This window comes from Bacillus rossius, chromosome 1 (genome assembly GCF_032445375.1).
Source record: "Bacillus rossius redtenbacheri isolate Brsri chromosome 1, Brsri_v3, whole genome shotgun sequence".
Classification (NCBI taxonomy): Eukaryota; Metazoa; Arthropoda; class Insecta; order Phasmatodea; family Bacillidae; genus Bacillus; species Bacillus rossius.
In genome coordinates, this window is record NC_086330.1 from 255,507,695 (window position 1) to 255,530,331 (window position 22,637).

The 22,637-nt window shown below is 35.7% G+C and overlaps 1 protein-coding gene across 3 annotated transcripts in view; it reads right to left on the reverse strand.

Annotated features, from left to right (window-relative positions):
* Positions 1-22,637, reverse strand: part of LOC134527491 (serine/threonine-protein phosphatase 4 regulatory subunit 3) — a 269,007-nt gene that overhangs the window by 40,272 nt on the left and 206,098 nt on the right. For all 3 annotated transcript variants that reach the window (XM_063360215.1, XM_063360213.1, XM_063360214.1), the window contains exons 15-16: positions 20,484-20,635; positions 12,114-12,283 (exon numbers count right to left, since the gene is read on the reverse strand). In XM_063360215.1, the coding sequence (XP_063216285.1) occupies positions 12,114-12,283; positions 20,484-20,635 (322 nt within the window). The remainder of the gene's footprint in view (positions 1-12,113; positions 12,284-20,483; positions 20,636-22,637) is intronic.

Sequence of the window (22,637 nt, forward strand, 5' to 3'; positions counted from 1 at the left end):
AAAAACTATGATCATAGTCTTAACATTCGACCTTACTTGTCTTGTTTTTTTTTGGTCTGGTGGAGTTGGGAGTCTTCCACTAGCTGGACGCTTGCTTGGTTTCTGGGTCATATCCGCACCAACTCTCATCACCTGTATTGACTTTGGCTACAAAATTTGGATCACTTTCAATCTCTATTTTCAAGTCCTGGCTAGAATTCAATGGAATGTTTTTTTGATCCTGTTTGAGAAGACGAGGAACAAATTTAGCAGCAACATGTCTCATTTGCAAATCCTTAGTCAAAATCAGCTGGCATGAGCTCCAACTCACTCCTGACTCTTCTAAAATTTAATCAATTGTGAAATGAAGATCCTCCATTTTTTCAATGTTTTTATCATTTCGAGATGTTGAAGGGCACCCAGAACGAGCATGTCTTCAACACTCATCTCACCACATTTAAAGCGCCCAAATCACTCAAAACTTGTATGTGGCTCATAGTATCCTTCTAGAAATCTTGTTGAAGCATTTGTTAAGTTTCCATTGCCGATTTTTCAAGCAGGAAACAAACTTTCTAATACACTCTTTGTTCTTTTAAATCCAATATAACGACTTTGCATGCGGAACACAAGAACAGTAAGAGAAAAACAATACTATGATCAAACATTAACCTACAAATCGATAGTATCAACTAACCCCATCTAGTGGAAGAACTCTCTACTACGTTTACGAATGGCAGCGTGCTCTCAGTCTGGTTTTTTTTGGACACCCCTCGTAATATTCTTAGATAGCAAAATTCAGCTCACATGACTCCACAATAAAATGTTACTACAGTAATATAAGTTTTATGTTATGCATAGAACAAAGGACGATAAAAGTTTAGGCCAAAAAACTAGATTGTAAAAAATAATTAACACTCACTCATATACAGTAAGAAGCTAATATAAAATATATGTTTACATACTATATACAGTAGAACCCCTTTTTTCTCTATTAAAAGGGGTATGTGAAAATGTTGTAAAATGTAGGAAAGAAAAAAACTTGCGGGAAATGCATGAAAAGTTATTTCTTGCTCAGACTACAGTATAATACCTAAATATAACATATTATGATTTACACATAATTATTAAGTTTCTGAAGCATATCTCAATATAATAATTAACATTAAAATCCCAAATTTGTATTTTGTATAGAGTATAGGTAAGCATACATAAAGTATGTGTACATACTTTCATGCTTTAAAATGTTTAGCTTTTCGTAAACTAAAAATGTTTTCCATCTCTTACATGCTGCCACTTCGATAAAATACATACAAATTTGGTTAATTACTCACAGCTAAAGATAATCTTTTATGCTTATGATGAATACCGTTTAACTTTATAAGTTACTGATTGACATACAGGATTTCTATAAACTGAAGCGCTAGCATAGTGAGCTTACATTTTCTTTTGAAGTTTATCATTATTAAGCCAGTGGTGGCAGCCTGACAATATTGTTTCTAATGGAAGAGCGCATTGCAAAATCCAGGAGCTGCAGTGGAAGTGTTCTCAACAGCATTTTGGATTTGGTATTTCACACGGAAGTGTTATCTTCATATGTACGATGTACATGACAAACATGGGAATTTATATATGTCATAAACGAATACCGCATCCTATCGCATAATCGCCGCACCGTTATTTTTGAGCGTCAAAATTCGGAGAAATAAAATTTTCGCATAAACATTAAATTATGTTTTTGGTCGCGTTGTTAGATTCCAAACACTTTGTGCAGGTAGTTTTCCTGTGTAAAACAATGTATTTTAAAGTTGAAATCTAATATTCATATCAATATTACCGCTTATTTATTTAATTATCATCTGAAATATGAAGTTGTCTGATATGTAAATTTTCTTTCAAAGATGTTTTAAAATGTTTTAACCTTTATCTGTTTGTCTTCGCCGCCACTGTGTACCGCTTGTTAAAAAGTATAGCCAGTGCTAGTTGGCATAATTAATGTTTGGTTATGTTGATTCCCATGTAGAGCACATGCACGTTGTCGAATATTGATATTGATAGCTAACCAATTGAATGCAATGCATGCGGTCTGCATAGAGCCAAGTTAACTACATTTGATAGCCCATACTCTTTCTTGGTGTGTATACTACGATGATATTTATGTGTTAGTTTCATATCATGTTCAGGTCACGGTTTTCGTTTTTCTATTTAAAGCAGAATAAAAGATTTTTGTCGCATGACTTATTAATGTAAATTGTTTGGCGTGCTTTTGTATACTCTACTTTTTAAATAAATGTATTTTCCATGAATAGGTTTTGTTTTAATGAATAACTTTACCTAACAAAAAATTATTTTTTTTGCATAAAAATCACACCCCTACTTTTACAACTTTATGCGACGATTATGCAATAAAACACGTAGTGTAAATTGCGGGTAGCATACTGTAGGCGTGTTGTAATCAACAGGAATTTACTGCATTGCGTCAAATGAGGTTAAACTGGAACCAAAATAAAATGGCGAAAATAATGGGAAACGTTGAAAGCAGTAATATAAAATCTGGATTATACTGTGTGTGTGTGTGTGTGTTTGCAAACCACTTAATATATAAAAAGCTAAAATAAGTTCTAGGACATATATTTTTCTAGGGGAAAATTTTTTAACAAGATATTTGCAAACTAGATGCAATTTCTTCCTTGGTTCAATTGTCATTACATTAAATATATGCAGATGTATGTAAAAATTAGACACCTGCAAGTACTCAAAATTTGAGTTTTGAGTAAAGTTTTTTTTTTGTAATACTAGAACTCGGGCTCTTTGCTTTTCAAAAACTCAAAATTTGAGCAAGCTTTTTTTCATTTTATGTACCTTTAAAAAATTACAGCTCTTTCATTATTTTGGAATTAAAGTCATACTACCCTGGTAATCCTCTACATTATAACGTAACATAATCTACCGTATATACATAAATACAGCAAAACCTCATTTATATATACCCTGGATTTACAAATGTTCATATTGTTTTACTTGCACCATCACTTTCCCGCTTAATGCAAAAGTATTTCCCGCAGTTTATGTTGCAACTATGTTGAAAACTATCAGACAAGTTTAAGAGGAAACAATAAAAGTTAAAATCAAATAGCATGAAGCTTATTACATGTTACTGTGTGTGTGTGGTCACTGCAGCTTAGTTTGCCATTGTAAATAACCTACTATATTTTTGCCATGTGCCATTGTGAAATATACGGCCATGAACCAAAACTTTGTGCCATGAATGCCAAAATTAAGTTCAGTTTTATATCTTTCCTCTTTTAACTTTAATATAATATTCATGAAAAAAATTGTAAATGCAGTTTCTACATAAACAAACAGTAAATTATTGGGTCGTTTATTAAAATAAGTTTCAAAGCACCATATAAAATTCCTTAAAATATGGCATCCTCGTGCATGTTCGGCGATGCTCGTTTTACGTTAAGAAATATTTGGGAAAAGCAGCTGGCAACACTTAATTTCTTAACATTGCAACTTACACGCAACAGAAAGTTTGCTAACTTTTTCAATTCATAAATGTAAACAATAGTTTTGTCATAATTTAGGGAAATTTCATTGGAACATTTCTACAATGACTACCAGATCAAAAATAAGTAGATTTCCCCCCCCAACATTTGGACATTGATCTCTACCGGAAGTTGTGCTTAATATGGTACAATTATTCGTGAATTTTTTTTGCACTCAAAATTCGTAAGGTCATAATGAATTTGCAGAATTTGAGTTTTATGTTGTGAAAAGAATACTTTTTCAGTGAAGAGAATTGAGATGGATGCTACATCATCTCAGTCTTCACAGTTTTTTGGGAAGTTGGTAATTTGTAACTTTCACAACAAGCATGGCAGTTATGATGCAGTATGTAAAACGTGTTTCAATTCTCTGAAGACGCCAACTGGTTCCACAACAAGTTTCATTCGTCACTTAGAAAAACATTCTGTTGAAGAAGTCCTTCACAGAAACGGAAAATAAACGACAATTTTAAGCAAACGACCCTTGGTGAAACATTCCAGAAACCAGCCAAGTTCCCTTGGTATCATGCTCGAGCGAAAGAAATCACAATGTGTAAAAGAAAAATGATAGCAACGGATTTCCAGCTCACACAATAACTAAAGATTACGGTTTCAAACAACAGTGTGCAATCATGGAGCCGTGATACAACCTGCCATTGGCAACTAAATTTTCATGGTCTGTAATCCCAACATTGATGAGCAGTGCCGGTTCAGCTGTTTTTTGGAAAACAATTGACACAATATGTTTTGTCAGGATTCTCGGAATATAAAAAGAATAAAGTGTATAGGACCGCAATGATGCTTGGTACTAGATTCAAAGCTGTTCTTCTTGATGAGTATGAAAAAGACTTTGTAACATTGCAAGACCCCTTCCCTCCTAGCTAAATATTTTTCTTTTAAACTGTTTTCATGCATGTAAATATTTCTTAATAAGTCTATGTTATAAGCTGTGTTTAACGTCTGACTATACTATCTCAAAATGTAATGTGTATTTATCATTATTAATATGTTTTGTAAACGATGGTTGGTGGGTGGTTACATTTCTTAAAAAGTCTCGATAAGAATATTTTACAGTTTTTATGTATTTTAGGGTTGATAGTTGCACTAGCTGTGTGTTTTAAGAATGTACTTTGTATTTTAACAGACATTTTAAATCATTACTATTTTTTATGTAATTGTTCACAAATAAGTCATTGTACTGGATTTTTGCCTGTTTTGGCCTACTTTTTTTTTTTTAGGTTTTTTCTAAATAAGTTTAATTTTGTCAAGTAATTTGTATAAAAGGATTGCTGTTTTTAACTTTCATTAACGTGTTACATAATTGTCTGATAATCACTTAATTAGGGTTTTCAAGAAAGTTTTTAAACTTTGTTTACTTATTATATTTGTCTAAAAGTGTGTATGAATGTTACTTATTTTGATTTTAATATGGTACTATAGTGATATGTTACGTTTTTATTCAGAACAGGCTGTTACATAATGTTCTAGAACAATGGACTTGGTGTGGGATGTATTAGAAAGAGACAGGTATGAGAGATCTATGAGTGCGAGTGAGATAGAAACGGTGATTCCCCACCAAGAGAGGGACAGAAACAATATCCCTTCAGAGCGTGGGAAACCAAGGTCAGACATTTTTGATAAAATTAAGAAGGAACGGAGAATGGGAAGTCCCTGTCTATATGTATGGCAAATGGTTTTCAGTGCTTATGTTGTGTACTGTTATTGGCTTGTGATTTGAATTGTGTGTGAGAGTGTGTGTGATTGGTCGGTGAGGTCATGTGACTTCTCCTTCCTGCGTGATGAAGAAGTACATTTTATGGCGTATTTACCGATTGTATTTCGTTTCAGTTAAGTATCAAAAGAAACCATCATTTTATGGCGTATTCAGCACAAGTATCTTATTGTCAGGTCATTCACAACAACTATTGACTATTTTTCATAAATATTGAATGAAGAATGGCCATCCGTGCCTTGAGATTGTAAACAAAGCAAAGAACAACTAGCTGGAAGATTGTCCGTCATCTTGCAGAGTAGGTACAAGTTTTTAGGCCACCATATTGCGACATCTCTGATTCGCTGCGCTAACAATTGTAAGTCCCATTTTCTGGCTGTGTTTCACGTGAAAGCCGCATTCTTGTGTAGTCTGTGGAAGGTGGTATGTTTACAAATACGTGCATACTCGTGAATGTGTTGTATACTGTTATTTATCGTGGTAAAAATGGGACGAAACGTCATTTCCATTTGCAATCGCATAAATGAATACAAAAGTGAACAGTTCTACGAAAGTGATACAAATATTTTAATGTGCAATTTATGTAATCGCCATCTGGAGTGGAAAAAAAAAGATGTACTTGAAAAGCACATTAAATCTGAGGGACATCAGGCTGCAAAAAAAAAAAAAAGATTCACAGAGAAGTCGGATGAAGAAAAAAGTTGGTAAAACGGCAAGATCGAAAACCAAAAGAAGGCAAAAATTGAAAAATGCTAAAATGTTGTTTGGAAACCTGCCAAGATAGGCTTTCTTTGTAGTTGTGCTAGATCTTTATTTCTGTGGTTGTTAATAATTAATGTGTGTATTATTTAATGCTTTTTAAAAATATACTTTCCTTCAGTAATGTAAAATGAGAGAATTGGCTAAATCTTGTTTTTAAAAAAGCTACAAAATGCTCAATTTCAAATTAAAAATGCTAAATGTTATTATTTTAAATGCTATAAATCACCATCTCTACCCATAATCCTTACAAAACCCAGCAAAACACCACAAAGAATGTTGGTTTCTTGCCTTAATACTTTCTTTGAAAATAACTTCAGCCATGGAAACCAATGTTTGAAAAGATTAAATTGGCAAATGCGATTAGAAAAATTAAATTAACGTAATATTAAAAGTTTTGAAATAATTTTTAACTTTACTATATGATTTGTTGCTACTGATATACACAAACACACCACCAGTATTAAATGTGTTTTATCGCATAATCGTCGCACATTTTATACTAAAATCAAATTTAAAAAGTAGGGGTGCGACGTTTCCGCGAAGAATTTTTTTTTTTGTTAGTTAAAGTTATTGATAAAAACAAAACCCATTCATGAAAAAAAAAAAGGTTTATTTAGAAAGTGAAGTATAAAAGAGCACGCCAAACAATTTAAATTAATAAATCATGCAAAAAAACTTTTCTTCAACTTTAAATAGAAAATCAAAAACCTGTGACCCGAATGCGAGCCTGAACGAACACATAACTATCGTCGTAGTACACACTTACCACGAAATAGTGCGGGCCATCAGATGTAGTTGACTCGGCACTCGACAGAGAGTGCACGTTGCATGTAATCGGCGAGATATCGATATTCAATTACATGTGCACGCTCTATACGGGAAGCAACATAACCAAACATGAATGATGCCAACGAGCGCTGGCTACATTTTTGTAAGTCGTACACCACGGCGACGTAAATGAACAGACAAAGGTTATAACGTTTAAAAGAAAATTTACACATCAGACAACTTTGTATTTCCGTTAATTAAATAAGTGGTAATGTCCAAATAAATATTAGATTTCTACTTTAAAATACATTGTTTTATATGGAAAAAATACCCACACAAAGCGCTCGAAATCTTTAGCGGGAAAAAAACATCATGCAACGTTTCCGTGAGAGTTTTTTTTAAATCCAAATTTTGATGCACAAAAATATAGGTGCGACGATTATGAGCGTGCGACAATTATGCGATAAAAGAGTGTACTGGAATCTAAGATATTTAAAGAAATAAAATTTTCACAAAAATTTAGTGAAAGAAGAGTAAAACTGTAGCATTAGAAAAAAAAATGAAATCAAAAAATGTTTTATAAACAGTATAATTATTAGAAATACCAGAGCTTATAGCAATTTTTACAGTTGAAGCAGGGTATAATAGTGAAGTAATTTCTGAATTAAGTTTACAAATGTGTGGTTAAAAATAGTGATGGCCCGATATTCAATATTCAATATCGGAGATCGGTAATATCGGCACATTTTTCAATATCGGACATCGGTAAATACTTGCGATATTTTGATATCCGATGTTTGCTCTCGCCAATAATACTTCTCACATAACCTTAACCTTAACTCCAAGCTTATTTTCCACGGGCGTAATTTATCTTTCTTCACGTCACCATATTACCTAGTAATTCCAAGCATATTTTCCACTGAAACAATTTCAAGCCTATTTCTTCTTTCTGATACTGCAATGCATCCCGACGGTACAATTCTTCCATGTGTACACAAATCCCAGTCATTAGTGCATATTTATTCGTTTCAGATATTCGCAAAATGTTTTCGCTTGATGAATTTTCGAAGTTCACTAAGTGTACATAAATTGAAAACATAAACAAAAATAATTACGATGTTTAATTTAATAAGTGGTGTAGCCGTAAGTAAACATGAAGAAGAATAAAGTTGCTGCTTGATATAACAGGCATTTTCTTTCCGTGTCGTTTCATGGTCGCCTACTGCTGTTCTATACAAAGATGTTACGTAAGTTTTACAAAAGCTAAAATATGAAACATGTTTAAGTAGGGAAAGTTGCAGCAAAGGTATTATGTTGGCTATATTGAGTGCATTGCCAACAACATAAATAAAAAAGTGTGGTTTTATAAACTCTGCAGTACGTTTCAAAGTTGTATTGAAATTACTTTTCACGTATTTTTAACGTGTTTTCGCACAAATAAATGGAGTGATACACTTGAACAATGGTCACAAAATTTGCTACTTGAAGACCTTCCTTTCTAGCGTGTCGTTTACCGTGATGAAATTTTACAAAGGGTACAAAAGTTTGATGTTTTTCGGACGGTATTTTTCGTAGATTACAGTTGAGACACTGGACTAAGTACATGCAGTGACTCGTGATTCATACATTATAAGCTAATACACTAGAGACTAATACCGGACAGCTGCAAGATTTCTCAACATTTCTCCACAAAAATCTGAAATTTGTTTCCTTGTAGTTACAATATGTTTTTTTTTGCATACTGTGGGTAATACCTACATCAGAATATTGCTTTATCTGGCCTTGAAAAACAATTCAATTTTTTAAGACCTAAAATTTAGAGAGCTTATTTGTAGGCCATTATGATAATTTCATTATTAGCTTTCATTTAATGTGAATTTACAATATTGTACAAATAATAAAAATAATATACATTCACATAAGTATGTTTTATTAATATTTAACATTTTTCATTATTGTCTCTAACAATACTTCAGAACCACAATTTTATAGAATCAGTGTTAGAAATGAGATAGGCCTATTATCGGAATATCGGGTATCGTGTATCGGATTGGTAAATTTGGAAATATCGGAATCGGTATCGGTATCAGGTTTTTGGATATCGGGCCATCACTAGTTAAAAATGTACTTATATACAGTGAAAGTCCGTTGTAGCGAATACGTGACGTAAAGTCCGCTATAACGATAATTGCGATCGGCACCGACAGTTTTGCATATGCTGCGTAGGATAAATTTTTTTTGGAAATAACGAATGCAGCGTGGGCTCATTTTCGCTATAGCGATAGATTACACACCTGTAATTTTGCTCTAAAACAATGAGAAAACATCTACAATTTCCTTAATAAATGAGAAACAGCTTCACACAATTCCACACGTCCGGCAAATGAAAACAACGCGCATGATGTGGCCGTCTTGGCAACACCGCACAAGGTGGAGCTCCACTGCGAGCATAGCTTGCCTCGCGGCGACAGGGCCCCGCTGCGAGCATTACTTATTTAGAATCACGCCTACTGTAGCCCGTAAATGAGCATAACTCGTCTCACACTTGCATTGGAAGCGTTGCGTACGGTGTAGTTACAGTGTACGGCACTATGCGCATTGTTGTTTACACGGAATTTGTCGAGCTCGTCTCTTCTAATCAAAACGAAGCGGCGTCTGAAGATGATGACAATAATGACGACGAACCAAGTGACGTATCTGTTCCGTCGAAAACGTCAATGATGGAGGTTTTTGACACAAGCAGTCGTTTTTATCAGCATACAAATGCTCGACGAAAGATTTGATGAACTTCCAAGAGGTCCAATCGTTTATTTTGTCCGAAAGTCCAGTGAAATCAAGGCAAACAAAAATTGATTCATTTTTTAAAAAGTGATTTTTAATTTTGTGTTATTTTCCAAGGGTTGTACGAGTGATTATTTTTGTGTTACTGACCAATTGTCGGAAAAATTATTTTATATAATTTGTATGGTTGTCCAACGTACTTAGAGATTTTTTAAAAATATTTTTTTTTTTGTGTTTGACATTTTTCATAGGTGTCAACGTGAGTAATAATGTGACAAATTTTAAAATAAATTTCACTACATCTTTGAGTTTACATATTGTTAGTAAGTTATCAAAACTCCGCAAATATGCACCCGATATCATCAGCTTAGCGCTCATGTCTCCAGCAAACCAGCTGCGGTCAAAGCGACAGAAAGCGGCCGGCATGACCTTGCGTGACCCCGCCCGCCCGTCTCCGTGTAAACAAACAGCTGTGCGCTTAGCCACGATGTGCGTGACGGCCTTATCACGGCCACGCGGTCTCATATTTCACAGTCGGCAAGTGCTGATATAGCTTAGTAAGTTTTTATGTATATTTCCTTTACTTTTGTTGTGAATTTCCATAGTAAAAACAAGCAAGAAAATAATATATTTTAAAAATGCTCAAAAATAAGATTATTTTTTTTTTAAATTTTGGCTATAACGAAAATTCGCTATAACATAAACTTTTGGTGCCGTTATAAATTTACGTTATAGCGGACTTTTACTGTATAAATAGCTTGTGGTGTTTGTTAAGAAATATAATGTCAGAGTAAGTATAAATTGTTTAGTTAAAATATTTCAACAGTGCCTGTGAAGTATACATTAAACTGGGCACTTATGCTAAGCCTGTCTGCCGCCGGCATCTGCCAGGCTGGCAGTAGGTGATGTGAGAGGATGGCTGGAGGAGGGGAAAATATAAAAATAAACCAGCAAGATTCTGTGAGTGTGTGTGGCCATGTAGCGGTGTTGACGATTCCCTCCCCACTCATCACTGTAATGTCCAGTTTTTATGATGCAACATTGCCGTAACATTATTGTTTTTGGGTAATAATCCCCAAGCTTTCAATGTAACATTTTATTACAAAACTTTACACCCCACTTCCTTCCACGCAAAACTAGTATCCAGTGTGCTAGCTTTTATAGACGTAAATGATGATAAAGAGTGACTTGCCACATTTCACATTTCCACTGTTTGAAAAAAGGACGTGTAAAAAAAAAATTAATACAATAGACAGGAAGGAACACATGGGTATAAAAAATAGAATTCTTTTTCTTTTCCTGTTTTTTTGGTAGAACAGGGAAGAACAGGAGGGGGGGGGGGGAGGTTGGGCCATAAAGTTAGGAGGGAGAAGTGTAGTGAACACAGGACTGCCATCTCACCCCCTCCCGGAGTAATAAAGTAAGGCAGAAAGCAGACATAGGGCACAATGATAAGCTAAGAGGCAGAACATAAATACTTCACTTGGATGTATGAAACTCTACTAAAGACCAATATATGGTGTGACCCTTATTTGAGGGTGACCCTTACAATGAAAATGTTAGCTTTTTAGTTCAAAACTATAGATGCAATCCATACACAGGGGCGACCCATTTACAGATAATATGGTAGTTGATCAGCATGAAATATTGGCGAGCATGATTCCAATTGTAATGATCGGCATGACGACAATATGGACTGATTAGTAGATCGGTAATCGGTATGAGCCATGCTCCAATGAAAACACATTGATTGAGACATTAAATATTTTGTTTATTACTATTGTAGTTGACACCCTAATCAACCTTTTACTTCACTCATTATTTGTCTGATTTCCCAGAAGCTGCTACACTACATATTTACCTTTCTTTTCCTTGCATATTTATTGTGCAGAAAAAAAAAACAATTTAAGTGGTATATCATTACTCTAATTTTTATTATTCAAATTAGATATTAAAATTTTAGAATAATATTTGGTATTCTCATTTCATAGGAACTTAAAACAAAATGATATCTGCACAGTTTGCACAGGCCTTCTTCTTTTGTATTTTTTGGTAAGCAGTGGTGAAGTTGCGACTATGAAAGTTGTTTCTTGTGAAGCATATAACATTTCATTAGCTGTTTATGACTGTACAAGGTATTTATTTTCAGTTATTTTTTGAGATTGAAAATAGTCAATATGTACGGATTTTCACATACGTCTGCATAGGTATAATGTACTGACAATTCAACCAAGGAAGTAATTGCATCTATTTTGCAAATTTTGTCATAAAAAATTTTTCCAGCAAAAATTTGCAACGTACTAATTTATACTATATTAATCTATACTATATTTATAATATAACAATTATATATATATATCTTTGTAATTGTGGTTACAGAGGTAACACAAATAACCACAGCTAAATATGACGAATTTCCAAAATACATATAATGATCCCATATGTTCCACAACACAAAAATTTTTTTATTCTGCTAGTTGTTTTAAAATTATATGTATACATATATGAGTATATACATATGCATAAAAGCACAAACTATTTACCTATAGAGTCGAGATCAGAGTCTAGCTTCTTGGCCAGAATATCATTGGTGGCAGGCACGACCGTCTCTGTGTCATCGAAGTCATCATCATCGTTGAACCACATCTCCTCTTCCTCCTCTAGTTGTCGCTGTTCGCGCCGGTACCGGCTGTTTCGCAGGATCGATGGCACACTGGGAACAATCACAGCAAGTGACGTAAGGCACATATTCAATCCAGCCACAACAAGTGCATCTAAACATTAGAACATTAAACATGATTCAAATGGAGGCTTGCAATGCTTTTTGCTAAACAGGCTAGCAATGTTTCTAATACCTGGTGAATCAATTTCAGAACTTTTTAAAGACCTTTTAATATAATTTTCTTACAAATTTGTTTACTTAAAGTCCTGTATTATAATTAATAAGGTAAATTAAAAATAATATGATAAAGACCTACTGTTAGAAAGCTAAAACCTTTTCACAGATGTTTTCCAAATCATTTCGGTGGACAGCTTTCAACAACTTATACCTAATTCATGTACAACTATTAACTGAAGTGACATATCAAAAAAACCAATTGCATGTTTGCAAAAGGTTGCCAGGAATGAAAGTTTAGTGAGTTCTAGCACCATTGCTGTTTATTTCGAGATTTTTTCTTGACTTTTCATTAACATTCTTTCAGTTCCATTACATTTCCGAGATTTTTTGACCTACACACACAATTTGCAAGAAACTTTCAAATGATTTAAACTGCAACAGAAATAAAATATTAAATGATGTAGTAATAATTTTAGCCAACATTGTTGGTATTTGATAGTGATATATATATAGTCTCTGCTCACAAACAATCGTTTTCAGGCACAAAATGATAGCTAAAATACAAGCCTTAAAAACAAAATGTCAAAAAAAAAAAAGTGAAAATTTTATTTAAAAAGAAAGTACAGAACTCTTGTTATTGATTATCTGCACTAATCGAAGGGTGCAATACCATGAATTATCAAAAAGTAACCGAAACTATCCTCAAAAATCTCTTGAGAATAATCATGGGAGGGGACAATAGGGCAGAATACCGTGTTTTATCGAATAATCTTCATACATTTTATACTAAAATCCAGTTTGAAAAGTAGGGGTGCGATGTTTATGCGGAAAAAACACACACCGAAATGAGTGCGGGCCATCAAATGTAATTAATACGAGACTCTTCACCAAGCACACGTTGCATGCAATCGGCGAGATATCGATATTCGACTACGTGTGCGTACTCTATATAGGAAGCAACATAACCAAACATGAATGATGCCAACTAGTGCTGGCTACAATTTTGTAAGTGGTACACCGCGGAGACGCAAACCAACCAATAAAGGTTGTAATGTTTAAAAAGTCTTTAAAAGAAAATTTACCCATTAGACAACTTCGTATTTCCGTTAATTAAATTATGGGGGGTTCAACTGCCGAGCCTCGGTGCATCGGTCCCCAAAGGGCCCCATAGTGAATGGATCAGGCCTCATGGTAATGGAAGGACTTGGTATAGTGTTACGGTGTCGGGCAACCGGGCCTAAAAAAGGGCTGTAAACTGCTCGGCAGGGAGTCTCCTTTGTCCAGCAGTCGGGGGAGGTACCGAGGTATCCCCGAGGTCCCTCCAGCCTGGGCTCTGTGGCAACCATTCTAGCTGGGGCTGACGGCGGTCGTCGCCCAACGAGTTTAGGCGGATCCGGGCCTTAATTGGCTGTAAATCCGCCGGGCCGAGGTACGGCGGGTCGGAGGGTAATCTGAGGCGACAATGACACCCCGTGGCTTTACTCTGAATGGTGACAGTCTGGTCTAGCTACCGGCGAACAGTCTACCGAGTCGATGCCAAGTTGGTAGTAGTACGGGGAGAATCCATCATGTTTGAATGGTGTCCCGCTGAGGTTTCCTCTAAGGCCCAGGATTCTTGCTGGGAAGAACTCCTACTTGGTAGTGGTGTCCCATGTGCTTTAGGGGCAAGCACGAGGGTTCCCTAGCCCTGTGACATGCTGACGTAGTGAGCGACGGAGATAGCTCCGGTTACCGACCTGGATAGCCGGGAGAGGTTGGGTAGGACTCTACCGGACCGCGGGTTCGCTGGGTGATTGAGGAGTCCCACCGTGAGGCGGGAGACCGGGGCAGGCGCCAGAAGTGATGACAACTCCGGAGGGATAAGGGAGCATCCAACTTTCTGGTCAGCCGAGTGGGGTAGGGGGCCGAAGGTGGTACATATGCTGGGATGGGTAGCCTCAGCCCCTGTGTATAGCCAAAGCTCTAACGCCCTTCCTGGTTGCGTATGCGGCGTGATCCGCATCCATGCCCATGGGGGCCCCAGGGCGGTAGGGCCATTAGGCTAAGACGCTGGGTCAAAAAAGAAAAGGGGGGGAAACCCCTTGCACGACGTAATTAAATAAGTGGTAATGTCCGAATAGATATTAGATTTATACTTTAAAATAAATAGTTTTATACAAAAAAAAAATTCCCACACAAAGCGCTCGGAATCTAATAGTGGGAACGAAAACATCACGCAACATTTACACAAGAGGTTTTTTTATCCAAATTTTGATGCCCTGAAATATAGGTGCGACGATTATGCGATAAAAGAGGGTACACACGATGTCTGAGATGTCTGATGTTATAAAATTAATTAAGTTAATGTAAAAAAGAGAAAGGACAAACCCTACATAACCACAATGTAAGTCGCAAAGAAAATATGGTTGTTTCGCACGAACATGTAAGTGATCACTAGGGCCTGGAATTTTTCGCGATCGCGAATTTTGCATGAAAACGCGAAAAGTAAGTACATTCGCGAAAACCACAACATTTCTATATTACACTGCGAATATATCTCCGAAAAGTACCATTACAGTAGAATCCCGCCGATGCGAGACCCTCTGATGCGTCCATTCCGTTTATATGACCGTTTTTTGAGAAAACATGAAAAATTTGAGCAGAGAAAGTCGAAAATTTGAGTAAAATCGGCTGAAAAACAAGTCTGTTACACTTTGTTGGGCTCTATGTGTTCACGTTTATCTTGGCGAGAGCTGTACTGTAAGCAGCCAGGCATACAAAAGACGTCTAAAAATAGATACCACCCCTCTAGACTGGCCAAGCGGCAGTGTCTAGACGAGCTCGGCGCCTCCACTATCGCACGAAAAGCCGTCTCAGCTGTCACGTTATCTTACCCACCTGGCGGCTTGACGTCATACGTGAAGTGACGCGACGCTTACCTCTCCCATCCCCTGCTAATTCTTCAAGGCTCATCCCTCCCAGAGCCACAAACCATGTAAAAAACAATTCCCCCCCCCCCCCCCCTCCTTATCCAACTAACATTTCAACACATTCCCTCCCTTATTTCAACCTTCTGCGTGAGAAACTGTCAGCGTGTTTTTTTTTCTCTTTTTTTTTACGCTGCGAAGGGATGTGGAAAAGATAATTGCTTGAGCTGTCAAAATAAACATCGCTGATGGCAAGGGCAGGAGCGCATTCTGTCGGTCTGTCGCTGTGATTATCTACTCCAAAAACATGTCACAGCATTTCAGGATAGCATTGTTCTATTTCTTTCGTTTATAGCCGAATGTTTTCTACTTGATCCACACAAGGTTAAAGTATCCTTTAACCCAAGTCTTGTGTTTCAGCATAATTACCTTATTTTTACATAAGCCGTGTTCGTGTATGGTTTTTATGCTCAAAATTGATCTGGGGTATAGTTCACACTAAGTTTCTTCTCATTTGTGCGCTGGGGTTTGTTCAAGTGGCAACCCCGTGTTCCTCCACTCCATTAAATACGAGCATATCAGTATCAGAAACATGGGTTTTATTGTACTGACAATAGCACAGTGATGTGCAAATTTTGCAACTGTAAAGTTTCATGGGATAGAAAAGATTTCATTGACAAACACTTAAAGTCGGCTAAGCATGTGGCATTGGCAGCCAAAAAAAAAATAATAAAAAAAAAAAAATTTGTAGTTGCAAATTGCAAACATCTATAGCAACGTGTCTGTTTTGGGTAACTGTTTTGGATTTAATTGGCTGTTATTATGCATATTAGCCTATTCCTAGTATACATGGATTGTTTATTAAATATGTAAACTATTATATTCAATAACTGCACAATTTAGTCAACATTTAAAATACCGGTAAAATTTCCATTGCATAACGAAAATACCGACTTTAAACCACCGCTTTTCTAATTTAAAGTACCGCTTTTTGCATACTGAAAACACCGAAATTTTCCAGGCCCTAGTGATCACATATCTTCATATCTTTCATTATATAGTCAAAAAGGCTGACAGCTTTGATTCTGTTTATATTCAAATTTATTATTTCTTTGAAACCTTATTTAATACCAATTTTTAAAGAATATTGCGACATCATATTTGAAAATGTGTAAGTACTGCTGTTTTTAGTCAGGATAATTGTTGTTAACCAGGAAAAAATAGAAGAAAAAGAAAATAAAATTTATGGTTAGTTAACTTTCATTTGATTTTCACTGTTTTTAGTCAGGACAATTGTTGTTAACCAGGAAAAAACAGAAGAAAAAGAAAATAAAATTTATAGATAGCTAATTTAAATTTAAATTTTCACTTTGGAAAGGATACAGTGTTAATGCAGAGTTAAGTTTCTATACTTCTTACATGTTTTGTAATCATTCTCTAAGAGGGTGTTGTGATACTTTAAGTACTTTACTGTTTTAATGAGTAGTTAGTTAGATAAGGTTAAGATGCATTAAATATATTGACGTCGACTGGAGCTACGCCCACCCTAAGCCCTGTGTGCCTCACGACGTCACCACCCCTATCCTCCCACCAACACCCTCTATTAAAAACCTCCCGCCCCGTGTGTAGGTGTGTTTGTGGGCGTGTGAGGCTGCCGACAAGAGGCGAGAGTAGAGTCTGTGCCACGACCCCTTTTGTTTTCTTATTTAATCTTAATGTTTACGTAATTGCTACATGTCTTTTCTTTAATGAATAACAGGAGAGACTAACGGTAAATCCAGCGCTTACCGGCCGCCATGCTGCCCTGGCCTCTTAAGTCGCTTCCGTTCGTCACCTGGGGTAGGATGCTTGGTGAGCACCTCGCAACTTCACAATTTTACATTCAACTGATGTCTTAGCATCCGCCGGACTTTTTATAATTTCTAAAACCTTTTCAGATCTGCGAGGCCTACTCCGAGTGGCCGGCTCGTTTCAATAAATATTTAAGTTCATTTTGAACGTTTAACCACGAACCGCGTCTTAAGACTCACGAGGCCAGGCCACGAGGTGACCTGGTCAGCCTGTAAACCGATTCTTTCCCGCCGTTGGCGATATTAACAGTTTTAATGTGGTAATGTAGATGTAGCGCAAGTAGAGACTTGTTTGTAACGTTACTGGAATAAAAGGAGTGCGTTGAGCCTGTGAGTATTTAGTCGAGCGACCACGAGGCGTGTGGAACGCCTTAAGAGCCCAATGGCACGATATTGTTTACTAAGGGAACCGGGCCTAGCCCTACACGGGCCACGTCACGCCCTGAAGGGAGTCTCCGCGGGGTTTCCGTCCACGTGCCCATATCACATGGTGGCGCCCACTCCGACATTTCATTCGTTACGTTCTCTTATGTCCCTAGTACGAAAATAACATAAAATCATTGGAACAATTACACATAATTTTTAATTTAGCTACGTTAACCTAACCTTACCAACCGTCCCAAGTGACTATCCTCACTATATCACAGCATTTGTTATGTCCTAACCCACCATCCACACTATTTTGAAGATAACTTTACCCAACATACAACTCACAATATTACAGTTTTTCTAATCCATACACACACACATATACATATAAAAGAGGATGATGGTATGTATGACGTTGATAAACTCTGACACCATTTGATCAATCGCCATGAAAGTTAGCACATCAAAGTGTATTTTCATGGAGAAGGTTTTTATGGTATTAATTTTTTTGTAACTTGCCACTAGATGGTGCTGCAGCACATTAACTTCTAAACCGTTCAACCGATAGTCATGAATATTTGTTTACATAGATATTTAAACACAAAGAATATTTTCGCAATATCCATTTTGCTATAACTCGCCACTAGATGGCGCTGCAGTGCATCAACTTCTACACCGTTTGCAACCAATCACTATGGGTAAAGAGATAATCATAGGTCATAGACAAACAAACAGCAACTGTGTGACATTTTTCTATGTTGACCACACTGTCATATAACACTATTCATTTTCAGGGTGGTCACACACAATCTCAAATGATATTCCCTGACTTTTCCAGGTTTTCCCTGATTATTACTTTCCCTGACCCTTATTTTGCACTGTTATATTACTTCACTTATAAAAATTAAAAACCGTTCTTTTTTTCAAACTGCAAGTATTCAAGAGTCAAATGACTAAACAAAGATTGAACTAAATTTTATTGAAGGTAGGTGATAGATAATATGTATTTCTAGTTGTTTATTATACAAGCACAAAACTCACGAGAGTAAAAACTCTATGAGATTATTAAGTAACCCAAATGAATTATAGCAGACAATTAAGTTACCAAAATAAGACACAGTAATTTTTTTTAAGGAGAGCGACTTTTCTGCAAAAATTATAATAAAAATTCCAAAATGCTGCTCCTTTTTTTACTTCCTGACATATTTTTCAATTATTATCCAAGAGGGCATTGTGATACTACAAGTAGTTTACCAGTAATTGACCATTTTAAAGAGTGGTTAGGTTAGGTTAGGTTAGGTTACATGCTTTAGATTTACTTTCAAATTATGTTAACTGTTCGTTATCTTTATTAAAAACATTATAAAATAGTAAAGATGTTTGGTGTTAAAGTGGGCTACATTATATTGGTAATTCTTAACCAATAGTTTAATCAATATCTCAGAATTTTTATTGCTGCTAACCTAACTGATCATTTTCACATCACAGTATTTGTAATATGTAATATAACGTCACCACTTGTAACACAACACCTTTTTTTTTTTTTTTTTTTTTTTTTTACAGAAAAGTGGCTCTTCTTTCGAATTACTTGAATAAGCCTCACACCCCATGCATTTAGACCATAACCAAAAATATTTGATTATAATAAGCCTTACACCAAACTTAAAATATAGACCTTAGAATCATATTTCTAATTTCTATAATATTTTAAATCCGGGCTTGCATAATAATTCTAAATTATAACATCCCTGTAAAAATAATATTGCATTCTCAGTACCATTGTAGACATCTATAAGTTGTTTTTTTCACACTATATTCTTGCGGCAAGAATACTGTTAAAAGTTTCAATACTTCCATTAAAATTCCTGAGTAATTTGTAAATAGACGTCTCTACAGATATTAGGTAGAAAATATTTTATCTATGGATTAACTGTGAATGATATGCTTAGCTTGAGAGGAAAAAAAATGTCATGAATGAAAAATAATGAGTACCATCCTGACCAAAGATGTTTTGTTTACTGTGATGAAGCGCCATTAAAAGTTCTGCCAAATTATTATTTTTTCCCTCCAGTCATGTTAACACCGACTTTCTTCCCATTACATGATTTCCCATTTCCTTATCAATTTTTGTCATTTTAGGGGTTTTCAGCCACCGTAGATATTCACAACCGTAAACCTTCTGTAATCATTGCAACGTCTTTTTTCACAAACATATGCACTTTAAAACCAGCTGTCTGTTGTAATTTAACAAACAGCAGGTTAACCAACATTGGAGCTTGAAGGAACTTTACCTTTGCAGCATTGTCAAGTTTTGAATAAGCCACGCACCATGCTTTTAAACACACATAAAAAAAAATAATAATATTTCTGTGTGGATTACACATACAATTTTGAAAGTGGTACAGCTAACTCAAGTTTTTATAATGAATGGACATTGAAGAAAACATTACAATTTTGAAACAAGCTAATCTCAAAAAATTCCCCGACCCATCAAACAAATCCCTGACTCTTCCCGGTTTTCCCAGTCTGTGGCCACCCTGATTTTGCTTTAACTCTCGGACAATGTATCACTGTGTTCAGCCCGGGCAACACCGAGTACTGAAGCTAGTAGTATATAAACCTAACCTAACCAAACCACTCAGACTGAGTTTTCAGAAGCCTGTGGAGAAAAAAAATAATTTTTTAAAGAAATCATTAATTGGTATGATTCATAATTATATTTTTATTATTTGCTTTACACAAATGACTAACATGTAGAAAACATATATGGACTTTAAATGGCACAAATAGTATCTAATACAAACACCAAGAAAACAAATTTTTCTCAAAATTTTAGCAGCTACTCAAGCCAAGCTCAACTAGATTTTTAAGGACTTGACTAAAAATAATCAAGCATGGACTCTACTGTATTATTACGGCACTCGACTCATCAAACTATCATTGTCGTACCTGTCACGCGTCGTTCTGTCTCTGTCCTTCAGCTTGTCTTGGTGTTGATCGTAGCGGATCTTCAGCGCCTTGAAGGTCTGCACGTAGTCAATGTCATCAAACACTTTTCCAAAGTTTTCCACAACGTGCGAGCATAACGACTTTATGTCCTCCTAGATAAAATGTCCAACAAACACAATTAAATACATGTGCTGCAACTATAATGTTATACATGCAGTGCTGCCAATATCCAGGTGCACCCATCAGTCATCACATATTTTATGCATGTAATAAAACATAAGCACATGTGGTAGTGTTTATGCCGCATGCTAGACTATGCGTAGTAATTATCACACTTATACAGTAATTATCTAATCTACCCATAAACAATTTTAAAACTACACAGAACTTAAAATAACTTATTTAATATATAAAACTAAAATAAGTATTAGGTTTTATATTTATGCTTTGATACTGAACTATTAGCCATATGCAGGGATCTTTTCTTTTCAATTTAGGCTACCTTATAGAAGGAAGGCACCATCCTTTGTCCTCAAGTACCATGCAGAGTTGCCAAAAGATCGGCTTACTCCTTTATATCAATAAGAAAAGGCTAGCCTCATCCTAAATAGCGAGAAAAGTCAAACATAACACAGAAGTACACGAACCTCAGTGGCGCCAATGAAACGTCATGGTTATAAGCCAATACGAAAAATTCTGTTATTTAGTCCCTAGTGATGGCTTTTAAAATACTTCCATCAAACTCGATTTTTTCTAAATGCAGCTTTCTGTTGAAAAAAGCACCAGAAAAACTTTAATAAATATTGTATAAATTAACTCATTTTAATAATTTTAATTTCTGTTTGTTTGAATGCAAAGAATGTGTTGTCGCATCTTCGAAGTTCCCGCACCATCGCCACAGTAACGTGTGCCATTTTTTCTGCTGTAAGTTTAACATTCCCTCTTGTGCTCTGCATACGCGCAATGTACGGGGGTGCAACGTATAAAAGCAAAATGAGTGCGTGTTGCCGCCTTCTTTATTCTTTCGGGCATTCATTTGGTGTAGTTTGGGTTAGCGGGCGATGTCAACGAGCAGCGATACATGGCTCTGTTAAGTATCAATTTGTTTGTAAGACCTCGGCAGGAGCTGGCCCTGTTCTCGAATGTAACGTTTTTGCCTTCATTTAAATATTTTTAAAAATCATTCTCATCTACCACCTTTTTTTTTTGCTTTTAGTGTGTTGGCGTGTTAGTGCTTTACTGCTCCAGATAATTTTCGTTTTCTATGGTAGCCATATGGAGTCGCTATGTTTTATGTATGCTAGTTTTTACTACAAAATATTACTGGGATTGTTACGATTTGCCTAGCCTGTTTGCTTGGGTTACATGCTTTAACATTTTCGTGCTCAGTCACATTTTAATTATTTTCTTGTAACTTGATGGATGGTGTGAGTTGCAAATGCTCTAGTTAACTTTTGACCCTTAGTTTGGATTGGCATGAAGGCATACTAACTTGGGTTAACTTAGCATGTATCTTTTGAACAGTTTATTAGGGTCGCAGTTCAGGTTGTTTTTTTTAAATTGTGGTCTTATTACCCAGTTGCCTGTTAATCTATTTATAAACGTAAAAATTTCTATTGCTGGTTATTTTAACAATCTTTGCTCTTGCAGTTAAAGCTGACACTATGTGATAAAACAATTTTTAAAACTAAAAAATTAGGGCTGGGCCGATGCCGATTCCGATTCTTAAGTATCGGCCGATATTCAGAGTATCGGCATCAGCAGCATCTGTAAAATATTTGCCAATACTTCGCACCGATACCTCAGTCCAAGTTCTTAAACTGTGTTATATTGTTTTTGTTAGAAAAAAATCACTAAGGAATAGTATTTCACGCAACTGGTTTTTTTTGTAAGTCAAAACTAATTTTTAAAATAATTGCCTAATTTTGTAATTTATGCACTATTACCCTAAGTTTCCTTCCCACAGCGCTACTGTTTTAAAGAAAACCGGTCGTGTTGATTGTTTTAAAAATATAATGGAGCCCGAGAACCATAGAGACGTGCATACTATAAATGTATAAATGTCCTAAACTTCAGTTTATACCATTTCTTATGTACCAATGTACTCTATAAGTTTAATAATTGTACTTATGCAGTATGTATGTATAAATGTAT